General features: G+C 38.9%; 2 protein-coding genes across 6 annotated transcripts in view; one reads left to right on the top strand and one right to left on the bottom strand.

The window, feature by feature from the left end:
- The window catches only part of prkcz (protein kinase C, zeta), an 84,693-nt gene extending 79,958 nt beyond the window's left edge, over positions 1 to 4,735 (top strand). For all 5 annotated transcript variants that reach the window (XM_026368909.2, XM_026368913.1, XM_026368911.1 and 2 more), the window contains one exon: positions 1,121 to 4,735. In XM_026368909.2, coding sequence (XP_026224694.1) covers positions 1,121 to 1,208 — 88 coding nt within the window. In that variant the 3' untranslated portion in view covers positions 1,209 to 4,735. The remainder of the gene's footprint in view (positions 1 to 1,120) is intronic.
- Positions 4,736 to 5,749: 1,014 nt separating this feature from the next.
- si:ch73-70k4.1 lies at positions 5,750 to 12,167 on the bottom strand. Its single transcript, XM_026368914.1, has 4 exons — positions 11,972 to 12,167; positions 10,347 to 10,494; positions 8,658 to 9,244; positions 5,750 to 6,548 (listed from the first exon to the last, which is right to left on the bottom strand). The coding sequence occupies exons 1-4, from the start codon at positions 12,112 to 12,114 to the stop codon at positions 6,476 to 6,478; spliced, it is 951 nt and encodes a 316-aa protein (XP_026224699.1). The 5' UTR covers positions 12,115 to 12,167; the 3' UTR covers positions 5,750 to 6,475.
- Positions 12,168 to 17,561: the final 5,394 nt, after the last annotated feature.

Genomic DNA, 17,561 nt, shown 5'->3' with positions numbered 1-17,561 from the left:
AAGTAATTAAGCAACAAACAGCAGCAGCTGCTGCATTTTTACTGACATATAAAATTGTTTCTCTGAAAAAAGCCACTTTTAATAAAATGTAATTTCTACATTAAGGGTATTATGTACCTTGGTGATAATGTAAAATGTTTTTTATGACTATTCAATTCAGGTTTTCGAGTGACTGATTGGATTTGTTGAAATTAGTTTCATACTTCCTCATTGCCTTTAATTATCATTCCAGTATATTCAACTTTCTTTCTCTGCATCTCAGTTTTGTATCTGTTCCATCCAGTCTTAACTTGGCAGGCCAACCCTTTGATGAGACACTGATGATGATTAGTTGAGGTTAGCCTGAACGCTTCTTGCGTGCAAGAAGATCACAAGTTTATTGACTTGGGCCAATTTAGCTCATATCTTGAAACACAAATAACAGGATACACCTTTCTGGCGACTTTCACATTATTCTCATGATTGATAGCTTCAAATGTTTTTGAGGAAGGAAGCGCTGTTCGACCTCAAGAACAATGCATTTGACACACGTTGTATACTGTATATTTTTAAGGGAAAGATGGAGAAAGTTGTCATAGTATTAAGGGTTGATGTGCACCACCCAAAATGTGTCCACACAGAGGTAGTCACATTTTGTTCCTGTCTTGTATCTCTGTGTGGTAGGCAACTTGCAACAGTGGAAACTTTCAGATCAAAACTGAACCCCCCAAAATTAAACCTGTGAGTGAATCTCAGCAATCAATCGCAGCAATTCTATGAATGAACTGAAAGTTCTGTGTTAAGATCAATTGTTGCTACTGCACCTTTTAGTCCACTTGGTCAAGTTTAGTAACACAGCAGCTCCTGGTACATAATGTTGCCCTATTTATTACTGTGTGTCAGCTGGTGGATCGATTCTTGGAAAGTACAGTGGGTTGAGGTATTAAGATAACCAGCAGGGCTTAGCACTAAATCACTACCTAGTTGCATCATATTGATTAATAAACAGAGTGAGGTGGTAGGGAAATCCGTAAAGCTCAAATCTGTCCTTGCCTTTGTTAGGACACATTTATTAAGGAGTGTGTTGTGCTTTGGGTTTGCGATGAATCAACACCTAATTCTTCCATCTCCTTCTTCTCAGGGACGTCATCAAGAGAATAGACCAGTCAGAGTTTGAGGGATTTGAATACATCAACCCCCTGCTGCTATCCACAGAAGAGTCTGTATGAAGGAGAGACCAGCTTCCTCCTTCGCCCACCTACTGTCTGTCCAAGCTGCCGTCTCAGCCAAAAACCACTCGCAAGCCAACTTTGAAAGGCGAGGAGGGGGAGAGTAAAGGACAACAGGGAGGACGAACTCACTCTCTGGACCTGTCGACAAGGCAAAGCAAGCATGAGAATGGGAGAGTTTGCTTCTCGGATAAGTGTGATTGTTTTGCGGGGGTACCAAGCTTTTCTGTCTTGGTATCCACGAGAAAGACGAAGACACTGAACTACAAGAACATTTCCCGCTGTTACCTTCCCCCTTTTTCTTTTTCTCCTTCAGTTCCAGTCCTTTCTCCCCTCAGAATGTCTTCTCTCCCGTCAGAGCACGACTGGTTTTGTAATGTGAACAGAGAACTGTTTCATTCTGTGCCTGCCATCGTGAACACATTTCGACCCGTCTCACATCCCTGGATGAATATGACAGTTCAGAAATTTTACATGCACTTTTTTTTTTTCTTGTCTTGGGAGGAGTTTAAAGAGGACACGCCTCACACAAAACAAGAATGTACAATGATGAAGGAAAAAAATAAGTTATTGTGTACTATAATGTAGGTAGTGAATCAAAAATTGATGATGCCTTTTTTTATTGATGCAAGTGGCACATTTACATCCTAAATCACAAACTTTTCTTTATGTTATCTGTTATGATTTCCACAAATGGGGGGGAAACGCTAACTGGGAGATTACTTTTTATTTAAGAAGTGCCTCAAAGATCAAATTAATCATATTGTCTCTGATTGCACTTATCTCTTATTGAATATTTCTTCACCCATCATGGCTTCAGTAGGTAAAGGCCATCTGAAGCCATGGCTACACTCTGCCAGGGTTCATCCAAACTATTCAAATTTCTGCGGGAAATCAATATTTTTGGAGCACAGTAGCCTGCCTCAGTCTTTACGACTAGATCTTTTTATTTTTAATGCATCAGCGTAGAACTGATAATAACTGGTCTAAAAGTCACAAGAGCAACAACAAATGTGACTTAAACTGGTGGCAGTAAGAGATGAAATGCTGTCTAACAGACAAGAAGGGGTAAACCGTGATGTGTAGATATTTACAGTGATGAGTGTCCTGCTTACCAAGTTTTCCTGATGCCAAACTAGCATTTTGAAATGTCACAGATGGGTGTTATACAGCAGTTAACATCTATACAGTACTGTTTGAGGAAAAAAAAAAAAAAAAAAACACTATAAAGTTGTATAAAGGCCACGATAGACTTGCTGCCAATCACCGTGTGACAGCTTTAGAAAAACATGATATCAGGACTTCAGTTGAAAAACAAAGCAGTTCACTGGCTGTGGTCTCCACAGTGCGTACAGGCTTGCTGGCCGAGCTCGGACTCTTCCACACCAGCTGCCACTGCGTGACCATCTGCAGCCGGTCGAAAATATCATGTGACCTGTTGGTTGTTCTGCCTTGTGGGAACATGTCTCCATTCCTATTTTGGGCTCATTGTGTGTTTCCATCTCTTTTTTAAGGCTGGCTTTACATGGTGCAACTCGGATGCAACAGCAGCCCTGTGCAACCTAAAATGTGAGATCACTCTTTTAGTCCTAAAGGTCCACACGAAAATAATCTCACTTTGCAGTTGAAAACTATGCTAAAGGAAGGTGTGTTTAGGGTAGTCATCAAGCCTTTGAGTGGATGGGTCTGTGTACTTGTCTGACAGACAGCTGAGCCGGTGCTGGGATAGAACGTAAGCTTATTTGCACAGGTGACTGTAGTGTACATGCAAAGGACAGACGTAATTGTGATGTTAGTAATGGCGCTGACAAATAAGACCCACACTTCTCAGAATCAAGTCATTTTATGCAGCACTATGTTTCATTATGTTTGCACATGAATAGTAATAATTTAATGCTGGTACTTGATATTTTCTTCACTTCAAATTGAAGTAAGCATTCCACATAGTGCTCCAACAATGTAAATCGAGCTGACAGTCCATAACTTTAGTACTTGTGGTGGTTGTTTGTCATCACTTTTAGACATTTTAAACTATTTTTAAAGACTTAACTTAATACTGTATTAAATATTGGTAGATTATTGACAGTGAAACCTCACAAACATGCTTAAAGTATGCTCGAAAACCTGTATCTTAATGTGGAGGTGCTGTAAAAAGGCTACTGTGACCTACCCAATTGGAGAAGGTGATAGTCATGGGTGAGAGGTCATGGATGTCATTGTGTACACAAAAGTGCTTCTGTTGTCACATCGAGGCTTCAACCTAGTATTAGCTGCTGGCACATGTGGCTATGGCTGAGTCACCAGATAGCAAGTTTAGATGTGGTTGGGCGGCCCGTAACTGAGCGGCTCTCACATCTCCAGAACTTGCGTATTGTAGCTTTAAGTAAGCAGCTTCCACAATAGCTGTGGACAACAGTAGTTCTGTTAAAAGATGTATTCCTCAAAGTAAGGTACTGGCAGAAACTACTGTTTTAGTATTGTGTCACCATCAGTATTTTACCCTCTGAGTTTATACCTGGTCCTGATCACAAACTAGGTCGATGTAACTTTGAATATTCTAGATGAGTTTGCAACCTGCAGATGACAGCACAACAGTTGCCCAGTGTAAAGCCAGCCCAACACATGGTGGTCAGCTCTCTAACATTAGTGGTTTGTAGGCTCAGCTTGCCAAGCCGTTAGCTCATTTCTGCACCATGATGATTCATCAAAGTGTTTCCAAATCAGAACTTTTCATTTCCACACATGCTGGTGCAGAGCTTGTACAAAAACAACTAAAACCCATTAGTTTATTTGTACACAGTGAAGTTTTACGCAGTTTCTATTTCAGGCAATTTAAATTTCATATACTGCCACCTTTGTATACAGCAAGCAGCATATTTGTAACCAAATTTAAAAGTCTAGTGCTGTTAAGAGTCTGTGATAAAATCAAAAACACGCACAACACCTCTGTGAATATCAACGACGAGCATGGATTAAAGTCACTGACAAAAAGAACCCCTGCCTCTGATACAAGCTTAGTGTTAATCTCTACGTTTGTGCACTTCCGAGGAAAGAAGAGCTCCCTATGGGCTGGGAATTATTTGATGAAATCGGACCTGTGCTAATTTTGTCACTACATAATAGGATTAATTAGATTCAGGGTCTCAATTAGCTAAAGGCAGAGAAGAAACAGACAGAGGAGACATAAGCATAAACAGTTCCACAGTCAGATTAGTTCACCATAACGAAAACACACACACTGCATTTTATTAGTCATGTTTTGTTGATCTTTTTGTACACCAAGTCAGACACTAGTGGCATTCTTTGCTATTGAGGGACCAATGGTTGAACTGGGAGTCCTTGAAACCACATTTCAGAACAGTGAAGGCCATTTAAAAGCAAAACAACGTGAATCTTTATCTAAAAATGAATGAACTTAGTCCATGATTTTTGTTCTAACATAATGCTGGATGGATATGCTTAATTTTGCTTCACAGCATCTTTGTAAATATGTGTAATTATTAAAAACGATACTGGTTTTCCGTGAACAGAGTCCTTGTTTTTGCAGACGATGGCAGAAAATACTTTAAAGGTGCCTTGTTTGTATCCGTATGTTAATGCGGCCTCGCGAGCCAGCACATCCTCTGATCACCACTTACACTGTTCATTCTAAAAGACTAGAAGAGGCAATTAACTGATATTAATCGCCTAACTCCAATTTGCTTGTTTATTTGATACATAAAAAAACTTGAGCTGTTTACTAAACATTAATATTTTAAAAAGAGATCTGCATTAAGGCTGATACGGAGATTCATGTAACGTTCCATGTGGCTGATAACAAATCAAGCACATTTGGAGGAAGTCAATAGGACAAAACAAAAAATTCACAATATATATAAATATATTTCGACTAAATAGAAATTTTTTGTAATCATTGATTTTTCAGATGGTTCAATTTTCAAATTTGAGTGTGACACAGGAGAAACATTACCCGATAAAGTATTTCAAAAATTATTATATCAGTCTACCTCTGGATATGGTTAGCCTAGCTTAGCATAAAGACTGAAAGCAGGGGGAAACAGTTAGCCTACCTAAAATACACCAACACCTCTTCTGATTACTGGATAATTAGTTCTATCTCAGCTGAATAATATCACTCAGTGCCTCTGGCTGAGGGCTCATTGCCAGATGTGATCTGTACAGACTCGATGTAACAAGACACTGCACCAAAAAAAATTGTTTGAACAGTTGAATAGTTTCCCCCAAAACTGTACCGACAAGGATCGACATCTTAATTATTGAGCTTTGTAGGTGTTTTTTTTTTAAGACAGAGATAGGCCTCCTCCTGTTTCTGTTCTTAGATAACAACACGCATCCCACAGCTCCCGACTTAATACACAGCGATTAACGTTTCACATAATACTGCTCCTTCAGTCGATTCATTTCCTATGCATTCATTTAAAACTAAAAAACATTGTTCAAAAATAGCAGAAAAATAGAGATATTTCTAAGAAGATGCTTCAGTGTGTAAACTCCCTCCACATGAGAAACAAACACCTGAATGACAGAAACTGTTTATTTCAACAGCAGTAGGTGATTTAGTAAAATGATAACATGCTGTGATCAGAGATTATCCTGATAACTCCACTCAATGCTGATAACATCCAGAAATTGTTTCTGTGCAGCTGTCTAACTGTGCCTAAGAAACAAGCGTGAGTCTAACTTCACGTATTTTTCGGGAAAGTAGCTTTGTGAAGAGTAAACAGTCCAATTCTATTTTGGTCTCATCTCCCAGAGGAGGACGCAGGTTGGTTTGTCATTTTAGTTTGGAGATCCTCTTGACCAGCTGGAATCAAAGGCATCGAGGTCGAGTGGAAAAGTTTAAGAATCAAATTTTGGGATCTAGAGACTATAAAGAACATAAATTGAAACATGGAACAGCAGGGTCCTCTGAGAGGAGGAGTCAGAATTATTGTGGCCAAAGCTTTCAAATTGCAAAGTGCCAATTTCTCATAACTACCCCTTATCTGTGATGTCGAAATATTAATCTCACCCCATGTGTTTTCCCCCTCACTGAAGGTAAACGTCCAGGTTGCTCACCTTGAGGTAAAAACCACTGTGTCCTTGAGTCCCTCTCACAGTAGAGAGTCAGTACCTTATTGAAAAGTGAATGTTCTCTGTGCAAGCTGCTCTCTGGGTGTGTCCTCCTCACAACAGGATCCTGGAGTCTGCGAGCATCTGGGCTGCTCGTAGCTCCTGGACAGCAGCCAGCGTAGCGTCCTGTAGGCTCACCAGGTCACGTCCACATTCATCTCTGACAGACACTGGGCCAGGTGGCCGTCACAGTCCATCTGGGTGAACCTGGTGAGACAAGAACAAGGAGCTCTGCTGTTGTTGCCGACAGCATTTGACAAACACACACTTACACACTGAAACATCCAGGTTACACCTCACATACTTAATAACTGTGGCACAGGCATGTGCTGCAAATCCTATGTATCAGGCGTTTGAAATAACAATTTTAATATGTATCCCGATAAAATATCAACTACACTTTGAGAATTATACAAAAAACAAAAGCATTTCAACTTTTGCCTGCTGTTGTCTCGCAAAAGCTGCCGTCACATCAAAACAAATATTAAAAACATTTACTAAATCAGATCCTTCTTGTTTAAGACCTGCTTTACTGTGTTTTTATTGTCTGGGTGGACAGACAAGAGTCTACAGCCATGCAGTTAGCTGTGAACTAAATGCTAACATTAGCATGCTAAGTGTTACGCTCACTAATTAACATATAGTACAGCTGAGGGTCATGGTAAAGTCATTAGTTTGCAGGTATTTGGTCACAGAATTACAATTTTATAATAATAAAATAATCACAAAGAATTTTAAACAGAATTAAAAATGTACTTGAAATGTATTATATTTCTTTTTCCCACTAAGTTCACTTATTTCAAATCCTACAGACAGGCGCAAAACATAAAGTTAATAATAAATAAATAAAGAAATGCTGATTTAACAGCTCATGACTTACTTGAGTCATGAGCTGAAGGAATAACAATATTAAACATCAATAATAGTATTTAATTTACACTGTAAATTCACTCAGAACAACCGAGGGATGTGATTATATTTTAGACAAGACGTACCGATGATACTCCTGATAAATTTGCTTTTAATTTAGTTAAGTCTTTTTATCTCACTCAACATGTTTCACCCCCTCACATCACAGGGTGTTTGTTCTGATTCTGTTTGGACATTTTAAAGATGTCCTCTACCACTGTCATGCAAACAAAATTAGATCTCGTTTAACAATGTTCTATAGGATTCTATAATAATGGGATGGCAGACACGTTTCTGCAGCTAAATACTGAACTGCCAAGACAAATGTGTTGTTCCTGTTTCTACAAGCTGAGGAACATTGCTAAACTCAAGTCCATTGTGTGCTGAGTTTGTTTATTGCATTTTGTCTTTTCAATTCCAATCCCCTTTTGACCTGCCTCATCAAGACCTGAACCACTTAAAATCTGGTCCAAAGTGCCAGTATTGATTTATTTACATTGGCTTGCTGTCAAATTCAGATTCCAGCAGAAGATTCTTGTGATTACATTTGGGGTTTTGCATGGTCAAATTCACCTGCTTACGTAACACTAGTGCAGCCACACATTACCAGAAGAAATCTGAGCTCCTTTAATCAGGGTTTGCTGCTTGTTCCAGATTCGATCTAGTTCATTTTCATCCAATTATCTTCACTTGTCATTTGGAGTTTTTAAACATAATACATGCCTTTGTGGTGTTGGACTTTGTTGGACAGCTAGGGACTTGCCCCGTTATAGATCCTCCCGTGTTTTAACTGTTTTAGTTCTTGTATTTGTAGATTGTTGCCAGGACAAATTAAAGTTCTTCAATTCAAACAAAAGGTTTGGAGGTTGGAGCTCCTAACTTAAGAAGTTTCTCCCTTTCAGTCCAATATCTATGGACACTGTAGACACCTTTAAAAAGCACTTATTTAAATTTATTTAGATTAGCTGTTCCTCTGATTTTAGTATCACATCACAGCTTGTATGTGTCTGTATTTTATGTTTGTTAATCTGGATTTTATTTGATTCGGTTCTCCCATATAAGGAGGATTATATTTATATATTATCCACATTTTTTAAAATATGATATTTAAATTTAATTTTTTTGATTTACAATTTACTTTTGTTAAAAGTACAGATGCACACAGTTCACTCAAGGTGGATCAGTGATTTTACAGAGTGGAGTTCTTCCAATACGCTCTGACTTTGACTCTTAAGCAGCCAGTTATTGTGTTTTACCTTAAGAGTTAATTTAGTTGAATTTCTAGATACCTCATTTTCTGTTTCTATTAAAGGTGCAAGAAGTCAGCATAAAGGTGTAGTACATACAGTATACTGAATGTGAGTGAAGCTCCAACCCTAGAAATTGAAAATGTGTTGTAGTTCTTACCCAGCAGGGAACACAATCAGGCACATGGGGCAGCTCTGCAGCCCTCCTCCTCCTCCTCCTCCTCCTCCTCCAGTTGCTGCTCCTCCATCTCCTCTGAAACTTGCCTGTGCCTCCTCTACTACTTTATCCTCCACCACCTCCTCTTTACTTTCATCCTCCTTCTGTAGGGAATGTCGGCAGTCAGATTCCTTCATCTTGTTTGTCAGAAACTGTATGTTGACAGCTCTGGTCTGTGGTTCTTCTTGCTCTCTACCTTTTCTCGCCTCTTGTCTCCTAACTTCTGAGCATCCTGCTGATGATGCATCCTCCTGCCAGCTGTGGAGGGATGGCCGTGTTATTTTGGTGAGACTTTGAAGAGTTGTTGTTTTACCATCGTGACTTTGCTTGCTGTGAGATGACTGCTGTCTGTCAGGTGGGTCTGGTACAGGTTTGGTCTGTACTGACAGGTCCTGCTGGGAGGTGCTGAGCCTGAGAGAATCTGAACTCGGTGTATTCTTTGGAGAAAGTGGAGTAGGTTCAGGAAAGGGAGAAACCTCCTCATCGAGGTCACACCACCGTTGTTCAGCTAATTTCCATGTTGTTGGTTTCTAATGTGATACAGAGACAAAAACTGCAGACTCAGTACCAGCACCATTTTGAACTGAAGAGCTTTTTAGCAGCCACATTTTTACACCTAATTAAAGTAAAATTATATAGTAACACTATATTAAATATTTTAAAATGTGTCCTGATTTGCATGAATCAGTGAAAGTAAAATGACCAGCATTATCCTTTAATGGTGTGAAAAAAGTTTCTTTACTCTTAAAAATTATGACTTATTGTATTAAATTATTGTAGTTACTTTAAACTACAACAAATTCTATTTAGTTTGTGCTAAAACATGCCATCCCATACATACACCCCAACATCCCATAATTCTTTAGATAAGACACATAATTACTGGCATTTACACTACATATCCATCAGTCCCCTGCCTGTCCTTACTGCTTCCTGTATGGGTGGAGCTTCAGAATCTATTTAGAAAGCCAGCTCACCTGTGGTAATCCCTCTTGAACAAAGAAACTGACTGGTTTAATGTGAATGCTTCATCCTTTAGTAGTTTGGACAGTACAAATGATATGTAAGTTTGCTGTATTTCATAGTCTAATAATTAACTGTATGTTGATGATGATGTATGAATATATTTTTGTTGTTGTTTCTTTATTCTTGTGATACAAGTTAAACTACATTTGTTGAATTAATAATTTGGTGGGATAAGGAGTGGTGAGTATTTTATGTTTAATGTGTTTCTTTATTCCCTGTTGTCAGAAAAACTGATTCAAACTAGTCCCTATTATAAGAATGGACTTGAACTCTTAAGCTTTTGCTCGTCTAGCTGAATGAAAGGGCAGCTGAGTTGATTAGTATTGCTGGAGCCAAAGATTCCTGAGGTTAACAGGATTAAATCTTAATATTCTACAGAAAGATGTTCTATGGCTGCTTGTATTATTTATATATTTGGAGAGAAATATGTTTAACTGTAGTTCCAATCTCCAGGACTCAGACTGAAGCATATCATTAATCTGTGCAAGCAAATGGCAACATTTTTAAACATCTGGATTTTGAACTGTGTGTGAATGTGTGTCTTTCTAATGTGAGATTTATTGTTCACTGCAGGAACAGTTTGCGGTACAGTTGACAGTAACATACCGCTGTAGATGGATGTGGAAGATCGGGAACCAGATCCCATTGCTGGTTATCCAGGTACGGCAGAGCAGACTTCAGTGTCAATACCCACAGACTCTCCACAGCAGGCAGCTGCTCTCTGTTCCACCACGGCGCAGCGGGAAACACTGACCTGTCCACCAGATATTACATACCGTCTGTTTCACACAGCTGCCATGGGTTCAGTCTGTTTCTTAACCTTTAATGCAGCTCTGGCCCCATGTTCGACTGAATGTTTCTGACTTTAATGCATCAACTCAAGAAATTTGTTGATTTTTAACCCTTTGACTTTATCAAGACTTTCTGGGTGTATAAAATTATTTTTGCTAATCTCCATCACCCAGTATGAGTGTGCAGAATATGACAAGGTGGGCTTTTGAATCATTTTTGCATGCATTTGAATCTGTCAATCATGTTGTTACCATGAAAGGGCTTTGATCTAGTGCATATAGCGTCTGCTGTGCAGGAGAAGAAAACAAATGCAGGTTCTACCTTGTGTAAAATGGTAAACTGTAGAATGTACCTGGATTTTCATAAGCAATGCAGCTCCAGCATTTAAACTGTATGAAATTCTGTGATTTACTGGTGCATAATGGCTTAGATTACTGTACAATTTTGTGTAATTCATTTAATGTATGGTTGTGCCACATACGAGTGCCCTCCCATGTCATTACTTTACTACTACTGTGATCCTATTTAGGTGTTTCCACCTGGAGAAATTTCTCCTTGAAACTGGAGAGAAAAAAGCTTTAATTTAGCTTAAAGCCTAGAGCTAAATTATAAATGTATAAAACTACACCTGAAGAATCCAACATTGCTGTAAAGGTTCCTACATTATAAAGTTCTTGTTGCCATTGTTAAAGGAGATTAGACTGTAGTAGAGAAAATGTAACTCTAAACCCCCTTTGGCTTAAAATCAGTAATACAAAAGCCCAAGTGAATGTTTCTTCCTATTTCCAAAACACTGTGGCTTCATTTAATTTTGAGGGTATGGGTTTTCACAACCTGTGATTGTCTGCTTTCTGAGAGATGAGAAATAAGTTTTGTTATGACACTGATCCTCTTTCCCATGCTTTCTCTTCTAATGGAAAACCCCACGCTAGAATTTGACAGTTTAATGCTGTTGGCTGGCTAATGAGCAGCACGTTGGCGTTCATTTCAAAATGTGTAAAAGCTTTATAAGTTCACTTTTCATTCGGCAAGTATTATTTGCACTTTTATACAGATATAAAATATACATCTTCCGTTTCTGTTCCCTGCATGAGATAGAACGACGTGCGGCATTTTTCTATAGTTTAGCTTTGTATTTAACGAAATAACTGCGCATTTAGATCACAGATATGCCGAATGTTCCAGTGGCACCTACTTGTTTGTAGAATAGCTTCAATTTTGCTTTTAGTACCATGTACTTAAGCAATAAAGCAAGAACACCTATATTACTGATATTATTTCAATAGAAGTTCGTTCTCATAACACTTCAACAGGCAACGTCCACAAAATAAAATGCGGAATCATGTATAAAATAATTTAGAAAGTTTGTGCATCTGTTTGAACTTGGGTGTTTTTATTTATAATCTAGCTTTTATATAGAGATTTAAACGAACACATACTTATCTGTCTCTGCTGGAGTGTCATTAGAGAACAATGTTGAACAATCCCTCTTCGGAGTTATCTTGGAAGAAATCTCCGGATGGATCTCTTCTACAGAAGATTTCTTTCGTTTAAGTTTGGACTTGGGATAATTTTCAGTCATGATGTTTATTTGTTTTTCTTAACTTCATATTTTGCGCCAACGACAATGTCGGGGACTTCCTTCTTCCTGAAACCTGACGTCACTTGATTCTGTCCAATCAAACACGTGTATTTTTACCGACGCACGTACACTTGGTGAAAAAGTTTTTTATAAAAACACCAACATAGTTATTAAGAAATAACCCGAGTGATTCTCTAATCTCTGTTTTATTTGCGAACTGTTCCACGACTGTTAATTGAGTTCACATGTAAACTTTGTAAACTGTTCATCTGGATTTAATAAAGCACTCCTCCAGCTTGTTTTGTCAATAGAGTCAAGTGGCACCATGACAATGATCAGCCTGCAGTGTGATGTTGTTCAAACATCACAGGAACACTTCCAGAAAAAAAGGACCTTTTTGGGGATTGTGAAGAGATTTGAGTTTCAGACGAGTGTTGAAATTGATGCAAAATTGCTGCACCAAAAAAATGAGCTCTGCAGTTATTGACACAATCTTTGACATGCTGAATTTTGCTTATTCTTCAATATGGATTAGACCTATTGTTACACTGACTTACTGTAGGTTTCTTTTACTCGCAAATTAAAGCACACCATGTTATAGTTCCTATGTCACTATGCACAACTTTAACTCTTTTCACAATGCAACAGATTAAAAAGCTCTCATTCAGTTAGACAATTGTTTTAAGAAGCTATTTTCTATGATAGTTTCTCACAATTTGAAAATAACTATGTGACCTTAAGAAGAACTTGGGCCACCAACCAGAATCAGAAAATGGTGGGGGGTTTGCATGTAAAGTAAACACTGCAATTTGCAAAACAAGGCTCAGTTAAAGTCACTGAAACGAAAGTAAATTAACTAAATTACTGCCTGGAAAGTGGATGGATGGGGTTTAAAGTGCATGATTCCCTCCAAGTGTAATCTGGTTATAACGTCAAAGAAGAAAAACATGAGTATTTTATGGTCCACTGTTTGACTATATCACCTAATCATCAACTTTTGCTTTTAATACACTCAATGCGACTCTCTTGCACAAGGATTTCTACTCAGCGCACACTAAAGAAGGTTACATCATACAACTATGCTAACTGTAATGATAATACTTTGTTCCCTCTGCTAGGACACACATAAAGTGGAAAGTTGAAGTCATAATAATGGTGGGACTTTCTGAGCCTTTTAAGCTGTTGGCCAGAGGAGAGGGACCAACGGAGAGCGGCTACAGTTATGCAATGGAAAATGACAAGGGAAAGCTGGACTGAACGGAAGGAAAAGAAAAAGGAAAGAGAAGAGCATTATTAAAAGAATGGAAAACAGCACGCTGGGAAAACCTGCCACTTTGACATAAGGTGAGAGCATTTCTTTTGGAAACGGTGCCATCAGATGAGTATTCCAGAAGGACTGCTGTTGAATTGCTGACATTGGCCAATCAGTTTGTTCTACCTCAACCGCATATGGGAAGAAACACAAAAGCAGAGCAGTGGGCCAGGTCTGTGGTACATAGTGCTACTCTGGGAAAAAGCAAATCGGCGCCTGGAAAGAGAGGTTATGTCATCCGCCCCACGTGATGCAGTGTTGTGCTCTGCTGCCATGGCGACCGTGAAAGATGATTAAGAGAATAAATGTGAGCTAGTAGCAGCCTTAACTGTTTAGTTTTAAGTTTGTCAAAGCTTATTTTTCTGTGGACCGATGACAACATGCAGACGAAGCCATTGAAGGGTTGCTGATAGATTGGAGCTAGTTAGGACACTGGTCTTTAAGTATTACATCAACAAAGCACCAGTTGCTTATTTACTTACTTACCGTAATTCTTTTTGTTCCCTGTGGAACATGAGGCCGCAGTGAGTTCCCTCCATCATTTCACTTGGCAACATGTTGAGCTTCCCTGAAACATGCATTCATCTTGGCCAGATTTTCTCTAACTTTCAGCTCCAAGTCGTTTTTAGTCTTTCAGGGTTTCTTTTGTCCTACAGAAGGAGCCCATCTGAGTGAAGATTTCTTCATATTGCTAATATATTGATGGAATTTGGTCTTGACACCAACAACAAATCTCTCTTGAGCAGCACCAGGAGACAGTGGAGAGGAAAAACTCCCTTTAATGGAAGAAACCTCCAGCAGAACCAGGATCATCTGCCTCAACTGAGGTTTTGTAAGGTTTGCTTAAAAAAAAATGAAAGCAGGGAGAAACAACTAATGGAGACTATTAATTGTTGTAGTTTTCCAAAACGTACCAATTGACAGTCTTATTAGCATTACACAGTGAATGGGGAGGTGTGAAAATAGCAGGTTGCCTTGATTTCCTCTCCCAGCTGTGAAGTCCTGGAGTCCAGAGCTTTCCTAAACACAGCGACGGAGAGGCGTTTCCAAAATAGCTTGTACTGTACTTGCATGTGCACTGAACTGCGATGATTAAAGCAATGCAGTGGTTGGGGTCAAGAAGAAAGAATTCAAGCAATCAAGCAAAACATCGAGCAAGACCTACATGTTGACGCTAGGTAGACGGTGTGAATGTGGTGAAGGAGAATGTGTAAAAGCTCCAGCAGAGAGAACGGCAACAAATTGAAGGAATGCAAGTCAATAGTGACCACGGATGAGACTGTGTGGAGCGAGAGTGGAGCAGTATGTCAGTGTAGTATTATCAGCCTCCAATCAGCCTGTAGCTGGAACCATCCCTGAGCACTGCTTGACGCACTTTGGGGTTTTAGTAACATAACATATTCAGATACTCTGAAATGACTCTGTCAGGTACACTGCCGGAGTCTGATGTGGTTAGCTTAGTTTAGCAGTCTCTTTGCATGTATAACCAGCTTGTTCGTCGGTGAGCACAGGTTTTGGTTTTGGTTCAGACAGAATGCCACCAAGCGTGCCAACCTCACCTTGACACATGGATGCTCTTGCTGTTCACCACAAAACATTAAGCTGTGGTTCAAACCACAAACCACTGTTGCATTTACATAAACTAAATAATATGCCTTATGCTAAGCTAGGCTAGGTTGGGCTAACCACATTCTGATTCAGGTATATGACTCTGGTTAGGACCATGATAGTCTCACACAGGTTATCTGCCTGAATCAAATGAACAGGAAATGGTTTTATCGCTGTCAGTAGTTCCAGCTGAAATGAAAGATATTGCTCCCAGGACTTTGTATCTCTTAAAGTGCCTATACTATTTAAAAAACAGGTCAAAATCACTGACATTCAAATAAGTATTGAGAAAATATTTGCAATTAGCTCATTATAACATCTGAAAACCTTAAAAGACAATTGACCAGTTGGGTAATTCATCTCTTGTGAGGTGATGGTGAGGTTCCAAGTGTGTGTAGCCATAGAAATAATTGAAACCATACATAAAAAACACCACATGCCTGTTAGTAAACCTACAACATATCGTATAGTTTGCAGCAGGATACTGTATTACAGTAGCCACAAGTGGACAAATCATTTATGGACAAACCCATTATCACACCTTAAAGATGGAGAAAGCTTAAAGACACAGAACACGAAACACCTGTAAACATGTTAAACTCTGTGGACACTGATGAGTTTGCCTTCGTTCAAAAACCTGCAGGACTAAAAACTCAGCTGGTAAAACTGTACCATTATCAGTTCTCACTAAACAGCCTGAACTGTGGGAAAAAGCAACACACTGCACCTAAATGCATTCATAAATGAATCCTCAAGACCTGAGGATAATTATAAACATCACTTAATTAGATTAATGAACAACCAGGAGCAGCGACACCCACTCTGGTATTGTGACAGTTTTACACAGCTTATTATGGACGAATATTTAATAGAGGGATTGCCTGCAGTATTTTATACGTGCATTTACAAATGTAATATTCCATCTGCTCTCCAGACTCTGTGCTGGCCTGAAGAGCCTTCCAGATCTTGCCCCCCGCCATCATGTTGCAGTTACAGCAGGGTTTGGCTAGGGGACGCCACAGGAGCAGCAAACTGTTCCATCCCTTTTACAGCTGCAGTTGAACTTGCTTCTGGACACATGACCTCCTGCAGTTTGAAGCACCGGGGTTAAATCTTACTTCTCCTTTACTGTATCTTCTTCACGGTCTAAAATAAGATTCACAGAGATAGTGTCAAAGCGTTTCCTCTGCACATGTGCCTGCAGAGACACAACTGTGCAAGTCATTTCAGACAGAGCGAAGACAGAACTGAACATTTACTCATCCTGGAAAATCAGAAAATCAAGCATCATTATTAGATTAATAGTCTTATAGGTTATCAAATCTAATGATAATTGAAACATTAAAACACTGTGACAATGCACTGCTTCTACAGTATAAAGCCAAACCAACCTAAATGAAATGGAAAGAATGGAATGAATAAAAAAAACAGCTTATTTTTGTTGACTGTGCTTCCACCAACACTTCCTAATAACTAGATATGTGAAGAGCAAACACAAAAACAAATCTCCTCTCATCATTTCATTAGCAAGATTGTCTCTCAAGGTCGCCAACACATGAAACTTGTTTATTCGCCACTACTTGCCAAACAATTTTAACACATTCGAGCAGAAGGGAAAATAAATAAACCGCAGTCAGTCGTACAATTTGCGTTTCCCCTTCCAAAGCTAAATTTGTATTGTCTCGCAAAACACCACCCATCCCCTCCATCCCCTCCATCTCTCTCTGCGGTCCAAACAATCTCTGTTCTTATGCTACATTCACGGCCCATGGGAAATATAGTAAATATTAACTTCCTGTGTGGAAACGCCGTTCCTCTCAGATCTCATCTTATGAATGACCACATTTCTGACGTTGACGTCAACAGTTTTGTCTGTGCAACGTGGAAAACTCCATGTTGATTTCAAATGCAGTCAATAAGTGGAAAAATGTGTAGGCTATTGCAAATAGGCATGCTTCCTTCAAAATAATTCCAACGCCTCCTGGTATAAATGAATTCTTGATTTATTAATTTAAAGCAAACTACAAGTCAGTGAGGACTGACTGTCTGGTTTCAGTGATGCAAGACCTATTGGTGTTACATCAAATAAAACAAAAAATTGCAAAGTGTTTAAAAAAGTCAGTCATAAGTAAAAGTAAATGAACAGCGTGACAGAAGAATCAGCACAGATATGTAAAACTATTGTCTTCTGTTGTTGTTTTATTATCAGCTATTTATATTTATAATGTACCTAATACTTTAGGTATAATTAATTAATTAATTATGCCACAAAATGTTGCCAGAGGACTTCACAGTGTGTGAGAGTTTTATTTAAATGACAAAAGCTGTCAATTAGAGGAAGCTGGAAGAGAACAATGTGCAATAATTTGCACATTTGACGTGTTTTTTTTTTTTTATTGTATTTAAGTGAAATGCTCCAGTAAAGCTACAAATGGATTTAGTAACTTAGTTTCTATGAGAAAGTGCCGTTTCCCACGGCTTTGAACGCAGCACGCGTCGCCCCTTTCCTTCCCTACTTTCTTCTTCT

Source organism: Anabas testudineus, chromosome 7, assembly GCF_900324465.2.
Source record: "Anabas testudineus chromosome 7, fAnaTes1.2, whole genome shotgun sequence".
NCBI lineage: Eukaryota > Metazoa > Chordata > Actinopteri > Anabantiformes > Anabantidae > Anabas > Anabas testudineus.
This window is presented reverse-complemented; position numbering and strand designations above follow the sequence as displayed.